Source organism: Microcaecilia unicolor, chromosome 1 (genome assembly GCF_901765095.1).
Source record: "Microcaecilia unicolor chromosome 1, aMicUni1.1, whole genome shotgun sequence".
In the NCBI taxonomy this organism is placed as follows: domain Eukaryota; kingdom Metazoa; phylum Chordata; class Amphibia; order Gymnophiona; family Siphonopidae; genus Microcaecilia; species Microcaecilia unicolor.
Window position 1 is genome coordinate 757,609,084 of NC_044031.1, and position 21,881 is coordinate 757,630,964.

General features: G+C 44.6%; 1 protein-coding gene across 1 annotated transcript in view; it reads left to right on the top strand.

Annotated features, from left to right (window-relative positions):
- MEF2A (myocyte enhancer factor 2A) overlaps positions 1-21,881 on the top strand; it is a 297,626-nt gene that overhangs the window by 269,285 nt on the left and 6,460 nt on the right. Inside the window, 5 exon segments of the mRNA XM_030189732.1 lie at positions 4,172-4,195; positions 15,632-15,687; positions 15,689-15,743; positions 15,745-15,757; positions 20,820-20,946. Coding sequence (XP_030045592.1) covers positions 4,172-4,195; positions 15,632-15,687; positions 15,689-15,743; positions 15,745-15,757; positions 20,820-20,946 — 275 coding nt within the window.

Here is a 21,881-nt window from a genome sequence, read left to right on the forward strand (position 1 = left end):
ACTGCTGAAAGAAGCCATATGATGTGCAACTTACTGTTTGCAGAAAAAGGTTTTGTGGTTTGATGAAACCAACGTGGAAGTTTTTTGGTCTGTGCTAAGCAATATGTGGCATAAAATACAACATATCACCCTGACAGCCCCAACCTTACAGTAAAGCATAGTAGTGGCATTATGTGGTGGGGAAGCTTTGCAGCAGTGGAGACGGAGAGGCATATGAAGATCAATGAGCGTCCTTGAGTGGATCAGTCAAAGCCCAGATCTCAAGTGGCCAGACTTCAGGATTGCAGCCCACAGACGAAGGAAGTTAAACTTTTCTTGAAGAATGGACAACAACTGCACCACCTCTTTGTGCAAGGTCCAAACTCCTTATCCTAGGGCTCATGGCTGAAATTGCTACAAGAAAGGCCTCCATCAAGTATCGAGTCGAGGGAGGTGAAGACTTAGGCAATTATGAAGAAGAAGCACAAACTGCACCATCCTTTTGTACAAAAATAACATCCTGGAGGCCCAGGCCAAATATATTCCGCGAATTAGAAAAGAAAGACGGAAGTCCAAAAGACAGCCGGCGTGGTTGAAAAGTGAGGTGAAGGAAGCTATTAGGGCTAAAAGAAACGCCTTCAGAAAATGGAAGAAGGAACTGTCTGAAAATAACAAGAAGCAGTATAAGGAGTGTCAAAGAGTGGAGGAGTGGCCTAGTGGTTAGAGTGGTGGACTTTGGTCCTGGGGAACTGGGTTCAATTCCCACTGCAGGCACAGGCAGCTCCTTGTGACTCTGGGCAAGTCACTTAACCCTCCATGATGCCCCTGTATAAGTCGTTGGTGAGGCCCCACCTGGAGTATTGTGTTCCGTTCTGGAGGCCGTATCTTGTTAAGGATGTAAAAAGAATTGAAGCGGTGCAAAGAAAAGCTACGAGAATGGTATGGGATTTGTGTTACAAGACGTATGAGGAGAGACTTGCGGACCTGAACATGTACACTCTGGAGGAAAGGAGAAACAGGGGTGATATGATACAGACGTTCAAATATTTGAAAGGTATTAATCTGCAAACTAACCTTTTCCAGAGATGCGAAGGCAGTAGAACGAGAGGACATGAAATGAGATTGAAGGGGGGCAGACTCAAGAAAAATGTCAGGAAGTATTTTTTCACGGAGAGAGTAGTGGATGCTTGGAATGCCCTCCCGCGGGAGGTGGTGGAAACGAAAATGGTAAAGGAATTCAAACACGTGTGGGATAAACATAAAGGAATCCTGCTCAGAAGGAATGGATCCTAAGGAGCTTAGACGAGATTGGGTGGCAAAGCCGGTGGCGGGAGACGGAGATGGTGCTGGGCAGACTTATATGGTCTGTGCCAGAGCTGGTGGTGGGAGGCGGGACTGGTGGTTTGGAGGCGGGGATAGTGCTGGGCAGACTTATACGGTCTGTGCCAGAACCGGTGGTGGGAGGCGGAGATAGTGCTGGGCAGACTTATACGGTCTGTGCCCTGAAAAGGACAGGTACAAATCAAGGTAAGGTATACACAAAAAGTAGCACATGTGAGTTTATCTTATTGGGCAGACTGGATGGACCGTGCAGGTCTTTTTCTGCCATCATCTACTATGTTACTATGTAAGCCGCATTGAGCCTGTCATGAGCGGGAAAGCACGGGGTACAAATGTAATTTTAAAGAAAAGCAAATACAAGGCGCAGATAAAGAAGGCCAAGAGAGATTACGAAAAAAAGATAGCATTAGAGGCAAAAAAACATAGTAAAATTTTTTTTTGTTATATTAAAAGCAGGAAGCCGGCAAAAGAATCTGTGGGGCCGCTGGATGACCAAGGGGTAAAAGGGGCGATCAAGGAAGGCAAAGACGTAGCAGAGAGATTGAATGAATTCTTTGCTTCAGTCTTCACCAAGGAAGATTTGGGTGGGATACCGGTGTCGGAAATGGTATTTCAAGTGAACGAGTCGGAGAAACAATAGGACATTTCCTCCTATCCCATGACCCTCCAATTTCCTCTGTAGCCTTTCATGAGGTACCTTGTCAAACGACTTTGTGTATCTGGATTTTCAAAAAGTGTTTGACAAGGTACCTCATGAAAGGCTACAGAGGAAATTGGAGGGTCATGGGATAGGAGGAAATGTCCTATTGTGGATTAAAAACTGGTTGAAGGATAGGAAACAGAGAGTGGGGTTAAATGGGCAGTATTCACAATGGAGAAGGGTAGTTAAGTGGGGTTCCTCAGGGGTCTGTGCTAGGACTGCTGCTTTTTAATATATTTATAAATGATTTAGAGATGGGAGTAACTAGCGAGGTAATTAAATTTGCTGATGACACAAAGTCATTCAAAGTCGTTAACTCGCGACAGGATTGTGAAAAATTACAAGAGGACCTTACGAGACTGGGAGACTGGGCAGCTAAATGGCAGATGACGTTTAATGTGAGCAAGTGCAAGGTGTTGCATGTGGGAAAAAAAGAACCCAATTATAGCTACGTCATGCAAGGTTCCACGTTAGAAGTTACGGACCAAGAAAGGGATCTGGGTGTCGTCATCGATGATTCACTGAAACCTTCTGCTCAGTGTGCTGCTGCGGCTAGGAAAGCAAGTAGAATGTTGGGTGTTATTAGGAAAGGTATGGAAAACAGGTGTGAGGAAGTTATAATGCCATTGTATCGCTCCATGGTGCGACCACACCTTGAGCATTGTGTTCAATTCTGGTCGCCGCATCTCAAGAAAGATGTAGTAGAACTGGAAAAGATGCAGCGTAGGATGACTAAAATGATAGCGGGGATGATAGACTTCCCTTTGAAGAAAGACTAAGGAGGCTAGGGCTTTTCAGCTTGGAGAAGAGACGGCTGAGGGGAGACATGATAGAGGTATATAAAATAATGAGTGGAGTGGTACAGGTGGATGTGATGCGTCTGTTCATGCTTTCCAAAAATACTAGGACTAGGGGGCATGCGATGAAACTACAGTGTAGTAAATTTAAAACAAATCGGAGAAACTTTTTCTTCACCCAACACATAATTAAACTCTGGAATTTGTTGCCAGAGAATGTGGTGAAGGCGGTTAGCTTGGCAGAGTTTAAAAAGGGGTTAGACAGTGTCCTAAAGAACAAGTCCATAAACCACTACTAAATGGACTTGGGAAAAATCCACAATTCCAGGAATAACATGTATATAATTTTTGTATGTTTGGGAAGCTTGCCAGGTGCCCATGGCCTGGATTGGCCGCTGTCGTGGACAGGATACTGGGCACGATGGACCCCTGGTCTTTTCCCAGTGTGGCATGGGGCTGGTGGTTGGGAGGCGGGGATAGTGCTGGGCAAACTTATATGGTCTGTGCCAGAGCCGGTGGTTGGGAGGCGGGGCCGGTGGTTGGGAGGCGGGGATAGTGCTGGGCAAACTTATATGGTCTGTGCCAGAGCCAGTGGTTGGGAGGCGGGGCCGGTGGTTGGGAGGCGGCGATAGTGCTGGGCAAACTTATACGGTCTGTGCCAGAGCCGGTGGTTGGGAGGCGGGGCCGGTGGTTGGGAGGCGGGGATAGTGCTGGGCAAACATATATGGTCTGTGCCAGAGCCAGTGGTTGGGAGGTGGCGATAGTGCTGGGCAAATTTATACGGTCTGTGCCAGAGCCGGTGGTTGGGAGGCGGGAATAGTGCTGGGCAGACTTATACGGTCTGTGCCCTGAAAGTGACAGATACAAATCAAGGTAAGGTATACACAAAAAGTAATACATATGAGTTTATCTTGTTGGGCAGACTGGATGGACCGTGCTCTGCCGTCATCTACTATGTTACTAAGGTCAATAAATACTTACCCCACATGTTCATGGCTGTTATTACCACAAAAGGGGCTTCTATCAAGTACTTTACGCAATCAAGACTTTCACTTCTTATTTTCTTTGAATATTCCTTTAATTTACATTGAAGAGATCAATGAAACAAATTCCAACGTCAATTCCTTTGAAATTGTATTTTTTATACAACAGAATGTAATCAATGTACAAGAACCGTGTGTAATGTTTTCCACCCTGAATTCAAGTATCTCAACATAAGCATCGTTTTTGTGGATGTTTTGTATGACAAAAGGTATTGTTGGCGATGACGATCAAGTAGTAATTTCTGTGATGTAGTGTCCCACTGCAGTTCTCCCTTGGTAATTGTGTTATCCTTTTTGTTTGTGGAGTACAGACTGAGGAAGATGAGTTGGACTTGGTGAGTTTGGGGGTTTTGTTTAATGAAAGAGGGGAGACAAAAGGAGAAACGTCAATCACGAGTCATCTGTCATTATAAAGCAATGTTCCCTTTATAGTCCACACGTATATTTGAGTGTTGTAAGACGAAGTGAAACTGTAGTAAAAGACAGCTATGGTTAATACATTCTCGATTTTATTTTCCACTTTCCTAAAGGGAACATTGAAACAGGGCCTTAATATACAGTGATTGTCCATGCTCTCAAGATATCTCCAAATTTAAAATAACTCCCTTGCCAGCACAAAGACACAGGACTTTATATGGTTCCCCCAAATTTTCTGAATATATTTAGTGAGTGACTTCACGCCTGAAATTCCTCAAATTGTAGGTCTAGTGATCTTCGTTCTCTTTTCTACAGGATTACATCATCCTCTGCTCAGGCCGCTGTTGTACAGTGTGCTGCTCTCACAGTATGAATGATTTCATCCTGCACCCTCAAGGGTGCAGGGTGTTTACACAGACTACACCGAGACCCAAGTATGCAAATTGGGCTGGGTTACCACATCCTCTACTCCAATGGGAAGTCACTCCGTCCGTTTATTCTTAAAACACAATTGGGTTTTCAAAAATTCCTTGGCTTTGAAAATGTATTTTTGTGGAGTGCAAAAACGATTAGGAGATCTTCAATTTACATTAGAACCCAAAGGCAGTTTGTGAAGCCTTTGTGACACAGAAAATCAGATGCTGGCTGTATTGCGTTCCAGTTTTTTTGTCATGACATGGACCTGTTGCTGATATCTGGGCTCTAGTTGCATGAAGGCATGATTAGAAATGCACAAGGCTTTTGTGGTTGCCACCGTGATGTGTTGATGCATGCTGTTGGATGTTTTAAGTACACTTCAGTGTTTTTTATTCTCTAATGTAAAAAGATGCAAGACATGGAAAACGTAAAGGGCTTATCTGAGTTCTTGATTTTCTTCTTGTAAAAGTCATCGTTGAGGTGCTGAGACAGGCTTTTTCCCATATGTAAGAATGAGCTGTGCAGTTCCTGAAATGTGCTGCTGCGTTAGCATGCACTAATATGCATTAACGTGCCTTATCTACTGCAGGGCGATCTATTTCTTAGGGGGTCTTTTACAAAGCCGAGCTAGCATTTGTTGCTCACGGTAAAAATCGGCTGGTGGCAAATGCTGGGATGCCCATTATATTCCCCTTAATAATGCAGATTAATGGAATTAGTACATGGTACTGCATAGTAACACCTAGCTCTTTTCTCAGCCTGCTTAATTATATTTAGGATTTTACTAATCTTGCTTCTGTAAGGAACTTGAGGCTAGAGTCACTTTTCTTTTGTTGGAAAGATCTTGACAAAGTAACTTATTTATCATGGTGGAATTCTGTGTGTATTTTAACTAAATATGAATATGCTGCGGCTGAAAAACATAACTCACTTGTTAAGTACAACAAAATATGGTCTCCTTTACTAAACTCACTACGTAATAACCTTTGTCAGAATTGAAATTATGTATTACTACTGTGACTTATGATTATGATCTGTTATCGAAATAATCCCGGACTTGCCCTAACTTGAACATGTGATGCTGATGCTTGTTACTGTTAACTTGTTAAGCTGGCTAATTGCTTTATTTTAGCCATTTGTTATCATTTATAAAACACAATAAAAATATTGGAACTAATGTGTATTACTAACCTGGGAGCATTAACGTGATAATGTGGTGCCACAGCTTAATAACTGTCCCTTGAGTAGAAGGGACATTATTCATTTTAATACAGAAACGAACCTGCCTTAGTTTTAAGATTTGACTGTTAGATTAGGTTTGTTGAGATGGAATACTGCTTGCTGTGTAATTGTTCCGTTTTATGGATGAATAGTGCAGGAAGAGATTGCCCTCTAGTGGACGAGAGACTACAAGATGATTCTGGTGCATGGGGATAATGGGTGGTGTTTCTTTTATTGCAGTGAATCAGGGATTATCATAAACTAGAACTGGCCAAAAAAATCTCAAGTAATCCAGTTCCTGTAGAGAGATGTTTTGTCCGGGCCTGGTTTCAAACTAGAGAGGTGCACGGGGACAGAAATCTTACCCGTCCCCACCTGTCCCTGTGGGGAATCTGACCCATCCCCATGGGAATCTTAACCCATCCCTGCCGCAAGTAATCCCAGCTCGTCCAGCCATTGCCATGCCGCAGTCACCTTGACCCCACCTCCCCAAGAAAGCCAGATTCTACAAGCAGTAAAAGTTCTAGAAAAATCGCCACTACGGCATAATGTAATGTAAGCCACATGAGCCTGCAATAGGTGGGAGAATGTGGGATACAAATGCAACAAATAATATTTCAAACCTAGAAACTTCAACAGGACTTCCCAAACCTGCCTGGTGACCCCACAGCTAGTTTGGTTTTTTTAATGATGTTAATAGTGAATATGTAAGTTTTTTTAGCATACATATTCATTGTAGCGATCCTGAAAACTTTACTGACTACGGTGTTATAACAATCAGCTGAGAAGCCCTGCAATAAAAGGGGACTAGGGAAACTGAAGAGTATGTTGTGGTTTTGTATATTCAGAAGCTTGTGATAGCCATAGGCGCCGACTCTGTGGGTGCTCGAGCACCCCAATATTTCACCCACCGGAAGTTCGTTTCCCTCCCTCCTTCCTCCCTTCGAGTTCCAGGCCCCCTCCCTCCGAATTTTAAAAGTCATCTTTTTTTACCTCGCCGGGTTAGGGCGGTGTCAGCTATCGTTGTCTAGGGTTGGTCCTGGGTCCACTTCACAGAGGCAGTGGGTTCCCAAAGAATACGCAATCCACACGGATTTGGATATATAAAGTATATTATATTTGCAAATATATATATTGGCTCACAGCACTTAGTACAGGAAAAAGGGTACAAGCTGTCTTGGGTGTGTGTTTAGAGGGAGGGAGAAAGAAAGGATAGGGTGTTTGTTCAGAGGAAGAAAGAAACCTTGGACTAGGGCTGTCTGAGAAGGGGGGGAGCAGAGCCAGGTGCTCTGGTGGCTAAAGATGGAGGTGTGCAGAGAAGGAAGAAGAAGAAAACAAAGACAGCCCAGCAGAGTCCCGTGCCCTCTGCTGCAGGGAGAAAGAAAGAGGGAGACCTAGTGCCCTGGACACAGAGAAGTGCCTGGGACAGAGAGGGGGGGGGGGGCAGTAGACCCCAAGCTGAGCTCTGTGCTCTGCTGCACAGAGAGAGAGAGAGAGCCCTAGTGCCCTCATGAGCTCTGCTTTATACCTAATAAGAACTGAGGGGGAACAGGAGCAGAGAGAGATCAAAAACTTCTCTCTTTCCCAGTTATTTCCTTTACAGAACTCCAGATACTTTCTGAAGTCAGGAAAGGTGACAACTTTCACAGGTTGTCCTGTTTGAAGTTACTAGTCATGGAGCCTCACTGTCTGGCTTTGGTTGCTCTGAAGCCCTGCTCCCAGATGGAACAAAAGGTGTGTTAATCAAGAGTAATTGAGAAACCAAAGGGCTATCAGGCCTCTCTGAGCACCATTTGGTGCCATCCTCAGTGGTTCCTGAAGGGGAGGGGGAAGAGTTTATCAGAGGTCAGAAGCTGGTTTAATATTATGTATATAGTATGTCCAGCAATAATTTTGACCTCCCGCAATCCTGACAGGCGGCAGCAGCAGTAAAAAGCATGCAGGCTCGGCTCGGTGCTTAGTTCCATTTTCCCTTCTCTCTCTCTCAGCTCTGGTCCTGCCCTCATTTCCTGTTTCCCGCAAGGGCGGAGCCAGAGCTGAGAGAGAGCGAAGGGAAAATGGAACTAAGCACTGAGCTAAGCCTGCATGCTTTTTACCGCTGCTGCCGCCCTAACCCCTACGAGGTAAGATAGATGGCTTTTAAAATTTGGAGGTAGGGGGCCTGGAACTCGAAGGGAGGGAGGAAAGGAGGGACGACAACCCTGGAACTTGGAGGGAGGGAAGGGGGACCCAGGAACTGGGAGGGGGGGACCCTGGAACTCAGACGGAGGGGGGAGGGGGGAATGCATCACCTGTAAAAAAAAAAAAAAAAAATTCAGCACCCCCAATCATTTTGAAAAGTTGGCTCCTATGGTGATAGCTACACACCTGTGCACAGATATGGGTATTGTAAAAATTGCCTACACAGCATAGCGTTCTAGCCGATGCGCAGATGTGTGTGCATGTAACTCCAGGTGCTGATTGATTCACAAGACACAGCACCGACCCATGTCTGGATGCATCAGTATTTTCTCCCATGTTAGTGCATGTTTTTTGCACAGGGCTCTTTTGCCTATTATGTGGTTACTTCATCGAGAAAAGCTTTGTTACTATTGCATTGATTCCCAACTCTCATTTCAAAAGCAAATTTCTGAAGCAATTAAATCAGATTTTGGTACCTTACACAGTTTCTTAGAATTTGCTTCTCTCCATACAGCTGTACCCGCCTTTTTAATACCATGACTAGACTATTGCAACTCTGTTTATGCAGGTATAGAGGCTCATTTTCAAAGGACATAGTCGTATTTTCAAAGCACTTAGACTTACAAAGTTCCATAGTAACCTGTGGAACTTTGTAAGTCTAAGTGCTTTGAAAATTAGGCCCCATAGCCTCTTCCCAGTTGAAATTATTTCAAACGCTGCAGAGTTTTGCTGCCAGATTGCTTTACAGGGCTAACAAATTTGACCATCTTTCTCTGTTGTTTATTTGATACTAATTAAAATTCTGATCTTAACTCACAAAGCTCATTATTTGTGCCAAATATTTGAAAGGTGTTAATCCGCAAACAAACCTTTTCCGGAGATGGGAAGGCGGGTAGAACTAGAGGACATGAATTGAGGTTGAAGGGGGGCAGACTCAGGACTAATGTCAGGAAGTATTTTTTCAAGGACAGGGTGGTGGATATGTGGAATGCCCTCCCACAGGAGGTGGTGGAGACGAAAACGGTAATGGAATTCAAACACGTGTAGGATAAACACAAAGGAATCCTGTTTAGAAGGAATAGATCTATGGAATCTTAACGGAGATTAGGTGGCGATGCCTGTGATTGGAAGCAAAAGGTGTTGGGCAGACTTCTATGGTCTACACCCTGATCATGATTGAATAGATATGGATGGGCTGGAGTATAAATTTTAAGGGGTTTTGACATTAGCTTCAGAACTTAGTACAAGAACAGTGCTGGGCGGCATTTTATGGTCTGTGCCCTGAGAAACACAGGGACAAATCAAACTCAGGTATACATATAAAGTATCACATACCATGTAAATGAGTTTATCTTGTTGGGCAGACTAGATGGACTATACAGGTCTTTATCTGCCATCATTTACTATGTTACTATGTAACAAGTCCTCACACCCCTTCTCTTTCTCTGGACTCTCATCAATTAGTTTTTTCCTAATCCTAAGAAGCCCCATCTTGAAACTACTAGACATTCAGCATTTTATTTTTTATCGCCCAAACTCTAGAACGATCTTCCTACCCACATTCGTAGTGAACACTCCTTCCCCAAATTCAATATTTTACGTAAGACATGGTTTTTTTCAACCTTGCTTTGGAGTCAGATTCAGAAGCAGGAGCCATTTAAGTGGATAGTTGGCCTGTAGCACTGTGGTTCCTTTTACTTTTGATTGATTGCTTATCTTTTTCTGTTTTTTAATTGTGGTTTTCCTTTATTTTATGATGTTTTATTAGTGACTCTTCAGCGCTTAGATTTATTTGCTTGGTATATGTGATATAATAATTTTTATAAATTAGAAAGCCGTATACTGATGGTTAGCATTGAGCTCTAATATAAGGATTTTGCATGGGCAAGATTGATCTATCTAAAGCAACGCTATGTAGGAGCATAGGAAACTTCTGCCGCATCTTGCACCCGACTTCTAGATGGAAAGTCTTTCCTCTGATTTTATTTCCATTCTTGTATAATTCAAAAATTCAGTGTGTAAGACAGAAGGTCCTGTAGAACGTTGGTCTTCCAGGCCACGAGGGAAGCGAATAGGTCAGGTTTTCAGAATATCCTTAATGAGTAAGGGGAACGGGGATGGGATTTGATACATCACCGTTCTGTGGCTACAATGAAACAGCTTACATATTATATACAGGTTCTTATTTTGTACTTGGGCAGTGGAGGGACTTGCCCACAGTCACAGGAAGCTGCAGTGGAACTGAAACTGTTTTCTGCTGATTCTCAGGCCACTGCACCAAGCATTAGGCTACTCCATGCCTACTACCTCCACAAAATGTAAATCTCTCATGAATATTTGTTACGGGTATACTGAAAACCCACCCGTGGGACTGGAAGTAAACTAAGGGCCCTGTTTACTAAGCCGCACTATAGGCATGCTAACTTTTTAGCACTCACTAATGCTATAGAGACACCATAGGCATATATGGGTGTCTCTAGCATTGGCACGCCTACAGTGGCACCTTAGTAAACAGGGCCCTAAAGCTGGAGAATGATTTGAGGAGTTCTTTGAACATCACTTCTATTTCCCAATTTTTTAAAAGAGGGGAGTAAATAGAGAGGGTGATCAAACTTCATTTAGGGGCCTTAAGGGTTGGTGGAGGGGGGCCAGTGCCCGAGGTGGGGAGGGCACTGTTTAGGCTGCCGACCCCACTGCCGCCACCGACCCAAAAACCCCGCCGCCGCCAGGTTACCTTGTTTGCTGGCGGGGGTCCCCAACCCCCTGCGCCGGTCGACTCTGGCGCCTTCACTGTGTGATGATCTGTTTCGAACTCCTGATGTCCTGCGCCGTCGACTCTGGCGCCTTCGCTGTGTGATGATCTGTTTCGAACTCCTGACGTCCTGCACCGTGCACGTCCTGTATGTAGCCCCGTGCAGGATGTAAGGCGTCAGAAACAGATCATCACACAGCGACGACTGGCGCTGAAGAAGACTCTTCAGCTGGCGGGGGTTGGAGACCCCGCTAGCAAACAAGGTACCTGATGCAGGTGGTGGCCGGCGGAGGGGTCGGCAGCTGGAGGGGTCAAATGTAGAGGGGGCCAGGGCTTAAATCTGTGGGACAGGACAAGACAAATAAGAGATAAGGGAATTACTAAGGTGGGAATGATGATTTTTGAAAATGGACCAAAAAGATAAACACAGAGAGCATAAAAACATCTAGTAAATAGCCATTTAAAAAAAAATAGACATTTTTCTGTTTTGAAAATGACTATAGTCAGTGGAGGAGTGGCCTAGTGGTTAGGGTGGTGGACTTTGGTCCTGAGGAACTGAGTTCAATTCCCACTTCAGGCACAGGCAGCTCCTTGTGACTCTGGGCAAGTCCACTTAACCCTCCATTGCCCATGTAAGCCGCATTGAGCCTGCCATGAGTGGGAAAGCGCAGGGTACAAATGGAACAAAAATAAAATAGATACTATTGGAGATTCTACATGGAATGTTGCTACTATTGGAGATTCTACATGGAATGTTGCTATTCCACTAGCAACATTCCATGTAGAAGGCGCAGGCTTCTGTTTCTGTGAGTCTGACGTCCTGCACGTACGTGCAGGACGTCAGACTCACAGAAGCAAAAGCCTGCGCGGCCACATTGGTGATCTGCAAGGGCCGACTTCTACATGGAATGTGAGCTAGTGGAATAGCAACATTCCATGTAGAATCTCAATAGTAGCAAACAGTGGAGGAGTGGCCTAGTGGTTAGGGTGGTGGACTTTGGTCCTGAGGAACTGAGTTCGATTCCCACTTCAGGCACAGGCAGCTCCTTGTGACTCTGGGCAAGTCACTTAACCCTCCATTGTCCCCATGAAAGCTGCATTGAGCCTTCCATGAGTGGGAAAGCGCAGGGTACAAATGTAACAAAAATAAGTATATTCCCTACTTGAAATTTTGGACATTTTTAGCAAAATATCCAAAGTTAGACATAGGCGTCCATATCGAAATACCCCTCTAAATGAAACAGATATATCAATAACTATAAAAAAAAAAATTACTTACAGCTGCATGACAATGTTTGAGTACCACTGGTCAAATAAGTTTCTCTGAATCCCTAAATGAACAGACGCAGGGCATCCAACCATCAGGCAGACTGAATGGATTGGACGTGTGCATTATATTATGAATGAATGGCTTATGATTGGCGATTTGTTATTCTCTGGAGTGGATGATTTGTTCTTTCCTGCCTTTAATGGCATCTCCCAATTTCATTTAATTTAACTGTCTGACTTGCCTTGGTAATAAATGATGGTATAGCAAAACAAATAAACGACAAAACAACGTGGCAGTCAGCACCACTCAATCAGTCAGCTCAGCCCAGTGCAGACCTTGAGCACTTACAGGCCAAGGCCTGCTATGTCGTCTTCTCCTCCCACTTCCACCAAAACTGGAAACTTGTAGGTGGCAGTGGCCCCCAAGCAGGCCTGAGCATACATGAAATCTCAAGGCCCTGTACTGACCAAGTTGGCTTTGGGTTAGATCAGTAGCTGTGATATTGAGTACTATAGTGACCAATGCCAGACATGTGGGGCCAGGACGTGTGGGATGAGAATGGGGGAGGTTGGGGAGAGGCTGGACATCTTGGGGGGTGGTAGTAGTGGAGATTGCTGGATACCTCTGGGGAGGAGGGAGGGAGAGGAAAGGGAGATGGTGGTGGGTGTGAAAAGTGCCTGAGCTGCCCCTGGAGGAGCACATGGCTGGAAGTTCACCTGGGAATCCGATACCCTTGGGCCGGCCCTGAACAGTGTATTGTAACTTAGTGAGAACTAGATGAGCCCCCAATATGATTTGTCTTCCTTACCATCGAGAGGGAGAGGTGAAATGCTCAACAAAAGTAGCATAGTAAATGACGACAGACCTGAATAGTCCATCCAATCTTCCCAACAGTCACATTTCATTATCAATTCAAGATTTAAATCAGCAGTGAACTGATATGTTTACTTTGTGTTTCTGGGACATAGACCGTAGAAGCCCACCCAGCTCTGTCCTTATGTTTCAAACTACTGGAGTTGCTGTCAAGCCCACTCCAGCCTATCCAAATCCATCTCGTCATTTGTGGGCCAAAGACCATAAAAGTCTGCCCAGCACTCTCACGTTGCAAACCACTGGAGTTTCCTTTGCAGCTCTCTGCAGCCCACCCTAACTAGATCGCCATAGGCGGGACTCAGACTGTACAAGGCCGACCATCTAAACACCACTTGACATGCAAACTCATATGCACCCTTTAAGTTTTATTTCTATATCACTTATTGTCTAGCTCTGTGAGGAGTAGCCTAGTGGTTAGTGCAGCGGACTTTGATCCTGGGGAACTGGGTTTGATTCCCACTGCAAGCTCCTTGTGACTCTGGGCAAGTCACTTAACCCTCCATTGCCCCTGGTACAAAATAAGTACCTGAATGTATCTAAACCACTTTGAATGTAGTTGCAAAAACCTCAGAAAGGCGGTATATCAGTCCCATTTCCCTTTCCCTTATGACATCACAATATCAGAAGAGCCAAGTATGGGGCAATCAAGCCATTGTGACATCACTGATGAGGTGGCTCTTATTGCGTGGAATGAGTGGAGGAGTAGCCTAGTGTTAGTGCAGTGGACTTGATCCTGGGGGAACTGAGTTCAATTCCCACTGCAGCTCCTTGTGACTCTGGGCAAGTCACTTAACCCTCCATTGACCCTGTACAAAATAAGTACCTGAAATATGTAAAAACCGCTTTGAATGTAGTTGCAAAAACCTCAGATAAGGAGGTATATCAAGTCCCATTTTCCCTTTCCCTTATGACATCACAATATCAGAGTGAGCCAAGTATGGGGCAATCAAGCCATTGTGACATCACTGATGAGGTTGGCTCTTATTGGTAGAATGAGTGGAGGAGTAGCCTAGTGGTTAGGCAGTGGACTTTGATCCTGGGGAACTGTATTGGGCAATCAAGCCATTGTGACATCACTGATGAGGTTGGGCTCTTATTTGGTGGAATGAGTGGAGGAGTAGCCTAGTGGTTAGTGCAGTGGATTTGATCCTGGGGAACTGAGTTCATTCCCACTGCAGTCCCTTGTGACTCTGGGCAAGTCACTTAACCCTCCATTGCCCCTGGACAAAATAAGTACCTGAATATATGTAAACCGCTTTGAATGTAGTTGCAAAAACCTCAGAAAGGCGGTATATCAGTCCCATTTCCCTTTCCCTTATGACATCACAATATCAGAAGTGAGCCAAGTATGGGGCAATCAAGCCAATTGTGACATCACTGATGAGGTTGGCTCTTATTGGTAGAATGAGTGGAGGAGTAGCCTAGTGGTTAGTGCAGTGGACTTTGATCCTGGGGAACTGTATTGGGCAATCAAGCCATTGTGACATCACTGATGAGGTTGGCTCTTATTGGTGGAATGAGTGGAGGAGTAGCCTAGTGGTTAGTGCAGTGGATTTGATCCTGGGGAACTGAGTTCAATTCCCACTGCAGCTCCTTGTGACTCTGGGCAAGTCACTTAACCCTCCATTTCCCCTGGTACAAAATAAGTACCTGAATATATGTAAACCGCTTTGAATGAAGTTGCAAAATACCACAGAAAGGCGGTATATCAAGTCCCATTTCCCTTCCTTTTCCCTTTTTCAATGCTATATAATAATTAATACTGTAGCATCATATTTTAAGGATGCATAAGTTTCCATCCTTTTAGTCTTCCTTTTACAATGTGATGTTTAATTCTCCTTCCCTAGTTTTTGTTTTTCCTTCCCAAATTTCAAATGCTGTGATATAAAACTGAGCCATATTTTTGCTATGGTGGTTTTCTGGAAATCAAGACGAGCGAAAAGGAGGAGCAAACCTCACGCATCCGTGAGGTAGAACCAAGGAGAATATCAGATAGCCTTTATTGGTAACAGCAGAAGACGACCTTACACGGCCGGGTTTCGGCACAACGGCCTTCCTCAGGGGTCAGGTGCATCTTGGTGGTAATGGTAGAACTGGTTTACCAAAAGAGAAGAATGTAGTCAAAGATCTAGCTTTAAAGTTCCTGCAGTATCCTCAGTGTGGTCAGTGAACGCTAAGTTTAGTAGCCGTCCTACCGGCAAAAGATGCAAAACGTTTTCTGGAAGCTGCAAAGAGAAAGTCGGTGCCAAGAAAGGGTGTTTGATTTATCACTGGGCTAGTGGTAAAAAAAATAATGATCAATATATAGTGTACATCTCCTTCTGTTTTGCTGAGTCCACTTTAACCCGGGGGGAGTGGGGGGGGGGGGGGGGAAGAAGGCTCAGAAGTCTGTATTAGTTCCAAAGTGTTCATGAAAGAGATTAAACTATCTCCACTGCAGTAGATGGGAAGACCATGAAAATTAAAATTACAACAGAGGCGCAAATTACAATGGAGAAATATCTGGATTTATAATTAAAATAGTCATTAGAATCCTAACATTTTAAAACAAGCGTGAAGCACCCTCTTGCAAAAAAAATAATGTACCTTGTACCAATATCACTAAGATACAATTACCATTTTCTTTGTTTTCATTTGTAGAATACCCAAAGGATAAGCAGTTCTCAGTCTACACAGCCTCTTGCTACACCTGTGTATCTGTGACTACTCCAAGCTTGCTCCACAGGGACTGGTCTACTCAGCCATGCCTACTTGCCTACAACACTGGTATGTAGCCCTCTTCCTTAGCAGTCTAATAGCTTGGTCTCTCAAAAACAATTTCCTTTTCTTTTAATTTTATAGAAGTCTTTATTAAGCATTGCAAATCAATACAATAACCACTCAATGCAAAACAATATACAATGGCACACTTCTACTCAACCTTCCATGAGTATGTAACAGTAATATCGTCAATTTGTTAACAATGATTATAATAACACCAAGTTTTTAGGTTTTAATACTTGTAACTTCCCCGATTCTACTCCCCCCTTCTCCCACCCCCCCCCCCCCCCCCCCCCCACCTTCTGAATGCTCTGTAATCAAACCAGTTAATCGGAACAACGTTTTAGAAAGGGTTCCCATACCCTTTCCCATGTAGGCAAAGTTTTAGCTCTCTCAGCAGTCAGTCTCTCCATTTCACATATATATCGCACCTTGGTATTCCACCTCACCATTGAGGGTACCGATGGTGGCTTCCAGTGCTGCGCTAAGTTCAAACGAGCTGCATGCAGGGATCCTCTCAACAGAAGCCACTGATCTGACGTAAGGCCTACTGGTCGCTGCCCAAGTAAGAAAATTAAAGGATGCCACCTCACAGACTTGCCAACCCACTTCTGAATGCAGGCTTGTACCCCCTTCCCAATAAGCCTTTGCTTTAGGGCAGACCACCAAATGTGCCCCATGGTCCCCTCTCCCCCACAATTCCTCCAACATTCCTTTGGCACCCTAGCAAACATTTGGTGCAGTCTAACCGGTGTCAGATACATCTATAAAATACTTTAATAGCATTCTCTTGCATACTCACTGCTAGAGCTGATTTCAAAATCTTTTTCTCCAGTGTCAACCAGTCCGCCCTCCGATAGAGTAAAATGTAATTCTTGCTCCCCACCATCCTCCTGTGTTTGCACATATGGTCTGGCATTGGCCACCTGATGTGCATACAGGAAGGATATCATCCCTCGCTCAATCTTTGAGTCTCGCATATTTCCTTTTCATCCTGCTAGACCAGTCCAGACTGATGGGTTATGTTGCCCAGGAAACAGTGGATACAAAAAAGTCCTCTCTCAAGTGGTGTCTTCTTAAACAAGTTCTTTATTGCAAAACAATTAAAACAACGACCCGACACGAATCGTGTTTCGGCCGTATAGGCCTGCGTCAGGGGTCTATTCACTTCCAATCAAGAAAGAGAACATGTAGATAAAAATAACTGATCAACTTTCTGCAAATTGAAATACTAGCATTGTGTTTCAGCCAGAAGGCCTGCATCAGGAGTCGCTCCTCCACGGCAGGGAACCAATCAAGGACCAAACCAAACCAGCTGACAAGGGAGGAGCAATAGTCATACAAAATAGAGATGATTATGTAACGGAGGTAGAGACAGATTCTAGATAGACAATATTATGTTGAATTAGAAGAGGATCCAACTCCTGTTCTCCAGGAAGAGATATTAGGATTGGTAAATTTTGCCTATGATGCAGGGTATATAACATCGAAAGAGAAAATCTTTCTTACCATTAAATATCCTACAGTTCCAACTATTTATATGCTACCCAAGATCCATAGAAAAACCGATTCGTGTCGGGTCGTTGTTTTAATTGTTTTGCAATAAAGAACTTGTTTAAGAAGACACCACTTGAGAGAAGACTTTTTTGTATCCACTGTTTCCTTTGCTTCGTTGTTCTTCTGTGGAGAGAACACCTTCTGTGTGTGTTGGCGGGTTATGTTGCCCTCCAGCAGATGGAGATAGAGAAGCTAAAACATTCCAGTGATATTGCTGATATAAAGAGTGATGTAGCCTGGAACTTGTCAGTATTTCTCTGCCTCCAGTAGATTGTGTAAATTGAACTGGTGCAGCAGGATTTCTTCAGAGCAGGCTTACTCCCCAGGGTCCAATCCACAGTCTGCAGCCGTTGAGGTTGAGCCTTTGGGCTGACGTTCACTCCCAAGGATCAGTTCGCATACCTTGCACTATTTGAGCACAGAAGGGTCAGATCCTCCGTAGCCCTGAGCTTCAGCCCATGGGTCTAACTCTACTACTACTACTATTTAGCATTTCTATAGCGCTACAAGGCGTACGCAGCGCTGCACAAACATAGAAGAAAGACAGTCCCTGCTCAAAGAGCTTACAATCTAATAGACAAAAAATAAAGTATGCAAATCAGTTAATGTGTAGAGGAAGGAGGAGAGGAGGGTAGGTGGAGGCAAGTGGTTACAAGTCAAAAGCAATGTTAAAGAGGTGGGCTTTCAGTCTAGATTTAAAGGTGGCCAAGGATGGGGCAAGACGTAGGGGCTCAGGAAGTTTATTCCAGGCGAGACAGAAGGCGCGAAGTCTGGAGTTGGCAGTAGTGGAGAAGGGAACAGATAAGAAGGATTTATCCATGGAGCGGAGTGCATGGGAAGGGGTGTAGGGAAGGACGAGTGTGGAGAGATACTGGGGAGCAGCAGAGTGAGTACATTTATAGGTTAGTAGAAGAAGTTTGAACAGGATGCGAAAACAGATAGGGAGCCAGTGAAGGGTCTTGAGGAGAGGGTAGTATGAGTAAAGCGACCCTGGCAGAAGATGAGACGGGCAGCAGAGTTTTGAACCGACTGGAGAGGGGAGAGGTGACTAAGTGAGGATGGCTGACAGACTCCAAACCCTCTTTGCACTGCAAGCAAAACAAACAAAAACAAGAGAGAGCAAAAGTTATTAAGGAGCTCACAAACAACAGTTATTTTCAGTACGGCTAGAAGGATGAGTGATGCAGGACATACGGGATCTGGCATGTCAGTAATTCTGTGGGCTCTTGCACAAAATGATATAAAGAAATTACAGTTTAAGTGTAGTGCCATACCTTGTCTGTTAACTGTAAACTATGGAGTCAGTATTCAGAATGCGGTGGTCAATGTATTTTAAGCCACAGACTGAACCGAGTCTGGATTTTTTCAGTACCAGGCCGTGTCCAGGACTCTCTGCTGTCCTAACTTTATCTGCTTACTTTGTTGATTGTCTGACTCCACCCAAGCTCTTCCCCCAGATCTCCCTGGTGCTAACTGAACAGTGGCTCTGGTGCCACTACACAACTGTGTGTCTGAATAAGACACTACATTCAGTGAATTTGTTAAGTCTCATTGTAAAAAGCTTTGTCTCTACATGCGCTGGGCGGGGCTTCACACCATATAAGGGAGTTTCTCCCTTACATGGTGTGAAGCCCCGACCAGCGCATCCCAGGATACACTGGGCAGAGCTGGGGGCCGCCATTTTGCAGGGGGAGGCATCAAAGAAAGAGGAGGGAGGCAAGCTACCTCCCTCCTCCAACTCAAGGTAGGGGGGGGTGGTGGTAGGGAGATTGACACTGGACCACCAGGGACCCCTTGTTAATACTAGGGGTTTGGGGGGGCTGGAGACCCACCGGACCTCCAGCCCTCCCTGAACTGTGTCCAGCAGCCCTCCAGCCCCCTGTTGCTGGGAGGGTGGCGGTCGCCCACTGGGCCACCAGGGACCTTTTAGAAATGCTGAGGGGAGTTGAGGGGGCTAGAGAAACACCGGATCTCCAGCCCTCCTTGAACCTGAGGGGGGTCGTCAGGGGGAACCGGAGGTCCACCGCACCCCCAGCCCCCTGTCTCTGGGGGAGTCATCGGTTCCTGGGGGGGGGGGTTGCTTCATTGGGGGAATGGGGGCCTGCTAGCATGCAAATGCATGCTGGACAGGGCTCACCATTCCTCCACAATGGTCTGCAAACCCTAACGCCAGCTCGGAGCTGGCGTAAGGTTTGCTGCAGCCAGCGACCCAATCTTTGGCGCACTGGTCACTGATCATTGGGGATGAATAGGTATTGCGTGCTATTTGCGCTGGGAGCCCTGTTTTCATGCATTTGCATGCTAGTTGCGTTCAGAGTCCACGAGCGCGTTGTGTCACGCGCTCGGGGTCTCTGATCATGGGGCATTAGCAAACGCAGGCGCTACCAGCCTCTAGCGCCAGCATTTGCTTCTGATCATCCCCCTGCCAGTGCTTTATATTGGAAGGACTCCTGAGGAAGGCTCATTAGCCGAAACACGACCCATGTAGAGTCCATCATTATAGCATATTTTTACAAGTTGAGATGGTATTTTTTTGTGACTATATGTGAATAAATCCTTTGTATTGGTATCTTGAAACACCTTTTTTGTGGTCATTTCCACCTCTTCTTGTTTTTTGGACTAACTAGGCAGTGCCTGGGTGGTTTCCTGTAATAATCAACAGCACGGTCTGCCTAAGTCCTGCTCAGTATTGCTGAATAGGCAGGAGCCTCTCTTGCCCAGTTAAAACCTTTGACCCTGATGTTACTGGTACTTTTAATTTATGCTGCTCACTGATCAGTTGTCATATCCAATTTAAAAGCCTAATGTTTGCCTTCTAGGATACTTCCCAGTGGATGCACTAACGTTGTGCTACTGTGTCAGTACACAAGAACGTGTGTCATTCACTGCATCTCTGATTATTTCAGTAACACACCACAGTGAGTTGGCTCTTCAGTGGTATAGGACTTGCTTTCATGTTAAAATGCTTAATTTCAGGTGCCCCATCAATTCTTTACATTTAGCTAAAGAGTCTCTTCTGGTGGTCCTTTCCTTATCAGAGGTGAGAGAGCTTGAATTTGGGTAGGGTCTTTTTGTGTCTCTTTCTTTTGGAATTGGATTCTCGAGGCAGCTCACGTTACATTTGACTCCTGTATCATCAGATCTTTAAATGTTAATTTTATCATCAAGTTTTTGATGTATTATTCTGTATCAATTTATATTCTTTGGTGTCTATTTTATAGTTTCTATTTTATTATATATGGGATTGTGTTAGTTTTGTTTTGTTCTAATTTTAGGTATATTTTTGCTTATGTTTTCTGATTTTTTTTTTCATTATGCATAAAATGATTGATTGAACAAAGATCCCTATTCTGATCACACCTGCTTGATTTATATAATGGTTGTGCATTAGTGCAAGCTTATAAAAGAATTTTTTTAAAAAGGGCAGAAGCATTATTCAGACAGAACTGATATCTCCGTTTTGAATTCAGACTAATATTTTATTTTTTTTCTTCTTTTCCCTTGTTTTCAGATTACTCGATCACTAGTGCAGACCTGTCAGCCCTGCAAGGGTTTAACTCCCCAGGAATGTTGTCATTAGGACAAGTATCTGCTTGGCAGCAGCACCATTTAGGGCAAACAGCCCTCAGTTCTCTTGTGTAAGTAATATTGATATTATTGCAGACGCTGCAACCACTTTGCACCACAATTCTCCTACTTTGGTTGCAAACAAATTCACCTAATTTCCCTTTCCGCAGTAGGGTGATATTTCTCCTTGTATCACTGTAATGACGTCACTTATGGCTTGTCAGGGTTTTGGAGTGTAGAAATCTACGGGGCTACTACTGAATAGGAACTGAAAATAAGTGTGTGCACCAAACAAAAAAAGACATCGGAATGATGATATACATGATGACCCCACGATGCAACACAGTGACATAGTAATGATGGCAGATAAACACCAGCATGCAGGATGGTGACCAGAGCCAGAAGAATGCTAGGACCCAGGGAGAGACGCCACCAGTGATGCACTTAGGGAGTAGAAATCCAAGGGAGACGTATGTGTTTGGCGGGGAGAGTCTGATAGGCACGGACGGGGAGAGGGATCTTGGGGTGATAGTATCTGAGGACCTGAAGGCGATGAAACAGTGCGACAAGGCGGTGGCAGTAGCGAGAAGATTGCTAGGCTGTATAGAGAGAGGTGTGACCAGCAGAAGAAAGGGGGTGTTGATGCCCCTGTATAAGATGTTGGTGAGGCCCCACCTGGAGTATTGTGTTCAGTTTTGGAGGCCGTATCTTGCTAAGGATGTAAAAAGAATTGAAGCGGTGCAAAGAAAAGCTACGAGAATGGTATGGGATTTGCGTTCCAAGACGTATGAAGAGAGACTTGCTGACCTGAACATGTATACCCTGGAGGAAAGGAGGAACAGGGGTGATATGATACAGACGTTTAAATATTTGAAAGGTATTAATCCGCAAACGAATCTTTTCCGGAGATGGAAAGGTGGTAGAACGAGAGGACCTGAAATGAGATTGAAGGGGGGCAGACTCAGGAAAGATGTCAGGAAGTATTTTTTCACGGAGAGAGTGGTGG